The 4,121-nt window shown below is 44.0% G+C and overlaps 3 protein-coding genes across 3 annotated transcripts in view; 2 read left to right on the forward strand and 1 right to left on the reverse strand.

The window, feature by feature from the left end:
• SARC_03873 (hypothetical protein) overlaps nt 1–408 on the forward strand; it is a gene marked incomplete at both ends in the record, with an annotated part of 1,547 nt that extends 1,139 nt beyond the window's left edge. The window contains one exon of the mRNA XM_014302310.1: nt 285–408. Within this exon, the coding sequence (XP_014157785.1) occupies nt 285–408 (124 nt within the window). The remainder of the gene's footprint in view (nt 1–284) is intronic.
• Nucleotides 409–526: 118 nt separating this feature from the next.
• SARC_03874 (molybdopterin converting factor, subunit 2) lies at nt 527–1,845 on the forward strand (the record flags this gene model as incomplete). Its single annotated transcript, XM_014302311.1, has 4 exons — nt 527–656; nt 953–1,047; nt 1,207–1,311; nt 1,717–1,845. 4 exons carry the CDS (start codon nt 527–529, stop codon nt 1,843–1,845), a joined length of 459 nt encoding a protein of 152 aa, XP_014157786.1.
• Nucleotides 1,846–1,984: 139 nt separating this feature from the next.
• Nucleotides 1,985–3,468, reverse strand: SARC_03875 (hypothetical protein). The gene has a single exon (XM_014302312.1). The coding sequence runs from the start codon at nt 3,434–3,436 to the stop codon at nt 2,105–2,107; it is 1,332 nt and encodes a 443-aa protein (XP_014157787.1). The 5' UTR covers nt 3,437–3,468; the 3' UTR covers nt 1,985–2,104.
• Nucleotides 3,469–4,121: the final 653 nt, after the last annotated feature.

Genomic DNA, 4,121 nt, shown 5'->3' on the forward strand with positions numbered 1-4,121 from the left:
TATATATATATATATATATATATATATATATATATATATATATATATATAAATATATATATATGTAAATATAAATATGCAAAATATGTTAGGATTCCCGGTTTTATATGCTCCTCCTTGGGGTTAAATAGCCAACCCTTTCGCTCAATGTAATACACATAACCAATGGTGTACCGGTTCTGCTCATATACATATAAATCACTTCGAGTGATATTGCGCTTCCGCCTTATCAAGGTACACCCAGACTATTACTGACGTTTGTATCACCCGTCTTACGCCCCGCAGTTTGCTACCACTGGTGGACAGTGCTGCGATTGCTGTGAACGAGGAATTCAAAAGCAGCGCTACAGCTCTGACGCTCAGCTCCGGCGACGTTGTTGCGGTAATCCCCCCAATCAGTGGAGGTTGAGAACATCTCGATATCATCACGAACAATACCTTGCTGTCAGACAGTAAGAATCGGTAGAAACAAATACGACTTCCGGTCGAGTACTTTATATTCTTACAGATTCAATAGTATTGTCAGTATGGCCGGCATTGACTATGTGACCGTTACGAGTGACGTACTGGATCTAGCAGCGCTTACCGATATGGTGGGTAGGGAGGATGCTGGGGCTATCTCTACATTCATAGGCACGACTCGGAATTCCTTCAAAGGTACTGAATGATTGCATATTGTATGTTTTGCTCACAGAAAAAATGCTTGCAGAAAATTCATTGCTTTACCAGCTAGAGACAATATAGTCGTGCCTGTTGTGCATGCTACATATTCAACGTGCGTGGCACTTCGCCTGTACCGCGTGTTCTGTATTGTATTGACATCATGTGCAGTGCTTTTGTTTTACCGTACATATCTATCACCTAGCAGTCCACCCGTCATGAGCCTTACAGCCCCCAAGCTATATGTTCTATTTCGGTCTACTGGTAATGTACTTACAATATCGTTCCACCAGGCAGGGAGGTTGTGCGGCTAGAGTATGAGGCATATGGAACCATGGCTGAAAAGCAGATGAAGATCATCTGTGCGACATTGCGGGAGAAGTTTAGTGTACGTCTCACGGTCGTTGTTGGCTGCTGAAATCGCCTATTCAGCCATTTTTGTATATGCTTAAGAGCTTGTTCTCACACATGCATTGCCTTTATTTCAAATGTATACAAGTATCTAAAGCTCTACTGACGAGGAACCTTTTCTTATGTCCTTGTATAGGTGATCAACATTGCCATAGCGCACCGTATCGGTGTTGTGCCCGTGCGGGAGACAAGCGTAATAATTGCCGTGTCATCCGCCCATCGGATAGATTCTTTGCAGGCTGTATGTATTATTCTTAGATGTATATCTCATAAGGAAATATATCTCTCTTGCGTTTGCACGCAGGTCGGCGACTTCATTTGTTATATTGTCAACTCATTATTTTAAAAAGTGTTTCTGAAATTCTGTAAAATCATTTTTGGTGTTGTGGATTGCGAATCGAAAGGCGCTGTAGATATGCTTTTTGTTCGAAGGTACATGCCCATATTGAAGAGTCTACCAGTAGACGCTCTAAGTCATGGTGTCGTTGTTTATATAGGCCGAATACCTTGAATTACTGTAAGCCATGCATCACATACTTATATTGCAGATTGAGTTGCATCCCTTATGATTCGGATTATAGATCCTTCGCGGTGCAAATTTGCACCTGCTGAATTTTTTTTCTTTTCAATCTTAATTCTCTACCAGGTTCATTATGGCATCGATGCCGTTAAAGAGCTAGTCCCTATATGGAAGAAGGAGTTCTACGCAGATGGAAGTGTCCCAGAATGGAAGGAGAATTGCGAAGGCTGCACCAGGACGTTGAACGCTCACTAAAATTCAAATTCTATCAGTAGTAGTAGAAGACTTGTTATCGTATATCGTGGAGTTTAGTTCAGATTGTATTTATTTGTTATTGCAAGACATGATGATACATGACATATGATTGAGAACGAAAACTAGCCCTTAGTTCCGTCGAGGTTATAGTTAGAAGACAAATTAATAGCGCCTTGAGCGCTTGTACATAGGGTGTTTCGGCATGTAGCATCGAGAAGCACGTCCTATTTGAGAAGGCCGTGATTACGCTTTGATCGACTTACATCATAATACCGATATCGATGGGATGATCTGCGAAACACTTTTCACAGCCCGCCTCGAAAGTAGCTGCCTTATCTAATTCGCCCTCATGTGTGTACAGCTTCTCTTCTCCCGGGTATATTCCTTGCAGATCACCAACAGTCACAAATTCGGAACCATGACTAACTTTGAGGGGGGTAGAGAAGTAGATAGGCGCAGTACCTGTATTCTGTACTATGACCTGAGTGTATCCTCCTCCTAGTCCGTATGCCGTGACATAAAATTTGTAGCCCAGCATAGCGCTGTCGCGATTTATATCGTCTTGATTGAGGTTATCCCACACACCTGATACACTCATGTAGGTGATCCAATACCTGCGAGCGGCCGTGTCAAAGTTATAGGGCTCTCCAGAGTCGGGATCCGTACGGGAAACATCCAAGTATCTAGCTTCAATGGATGGTTCGTCGTAGCCGAAAGCACCTCCCATAACATTTTGGCGCGCATTATCTTCGTAATTCAACTGCTCCCAAGCCTTTGCATTCATTGCTGGAGTATCTATATTGGACATGAATGTGTCGTCAAATAATCCAAAGTCCTTACGATTCTCGTGAGCCAGATATCCGTAATCGGGTGCATCAGCATTTCCTGAATCTATTGATACCCCCAAAGGAGTATTCTTGAACACTGCTTGTGCATGATCGAGATATTCTAGCGCAAAGTCTTTCGGTGGGAATGCCCTACTCTGTTCGTCGCCTTGGAAATCGCAACCAGCCATGTGGAATTCACCGTAGTGTCCGAACCCCACTTGCACATACAAAACGCGCAGATCAGTGTCGTATCGTGCAGCAAATTTGGTCACAAACTCTTTCACAAACGTACGCAATTCCGTGTTTTGCCAGTCGGGTGAAGCGACCGTTTCACCCTTGTAATCATGGAAAACGCGTGGATACTTGGATGGTAGATGTACACCAGAGGGTGCATTCCATCGTATCCTAATGATGGCGTGGCGCCCAAGATCTGCAATAGCCTCGATTTTCTTGTCCATCCATGACCAATCATAGTTGCCCGCGTCGTTCACGATGGACTCCGAGTCTACCTCACAGAATGCTACGCGGAAGTCATAGCCAGTACCGCCGGACGTATCCCATACGTGCAACCCAGTGAAGGGTTGTGTTCGTGTGATCTCGATGTTGTCAAGCTCTATGGAGGTCACTTTTGAACCAAGATTTAGGCCAGTCTGACGCGGTTGCCGAGCAATTAACCCTGTGGTAGTGGTAGTTGGCGCTGCAATTATACCATGTGAGAGTAGCAGTGCCGAGCTGAGCATCGTATACATATTTACCCCTTTCATATTGTCCAGCAAGTGATATCGTGCGATCGACAATATTAGTCTTGATCGTGAAATTGATTTATGAGTTGTGACTGGTGGTGAGCTCCTTCCTTTATGCGTGAAATTCTAGCACGGTGCTGCGCAAGATAGTCACATATTCCTGCTACATACCACAGGGACCGCACACATTCATTCGGAACTCCGATCGAATGCACGGCCGCATGGGCAATCTCCCTTGTCTCTCATCACAGTTTTGATTGTTTTACAGTTCCTGATATAAAAAAACATAATGCCCGTATTTACCCGAGGTTTCGGCGACCCATGGAGCATATTTATTTCGTTTATCTGCCTAAAGCCCTGAACTCTAAAAAAAATGTTTTTTTAAAAAAGACAGGCGAGAGTGAGGAGACACAGCCAGACTGAAGTCAGCCCGTGTCAGCCACAAAGTCCTAAGTCCTCAGTCCTCAGTCCTCACTGAGTTAAATTGCAGCGTATAATAATTTTCACGACATGTATTTAGTCTAAAAAAAAAAAACACAATAAAAAAAATAGTTATAAAACTATTTGTCTCGCGCTCCGGGGCGCGAGTCCCTACTCTCTCAGCCCACCCCTGACTCCCGGAGACCTGAGTCCCCTCTCTCTCTCTAGTAGGATGTCTGGTGGGGGTCTCGTCATCTTGTTGCTAAGTCCCTCCTACAGATTATAC

Source organism: Sphaeroforma arctica, assembly GCF_001186125.1.
Source record: "Sphaeroforma arctica JP610 unplaced genomic scaffold supercont1.207, whole genome shotgun sequence".
Lineage (NCBI taxonomy): Eukaryota > Ichthyosporea > Ichthyophonida > Sphaeroforma > Sphaeroforma arctica.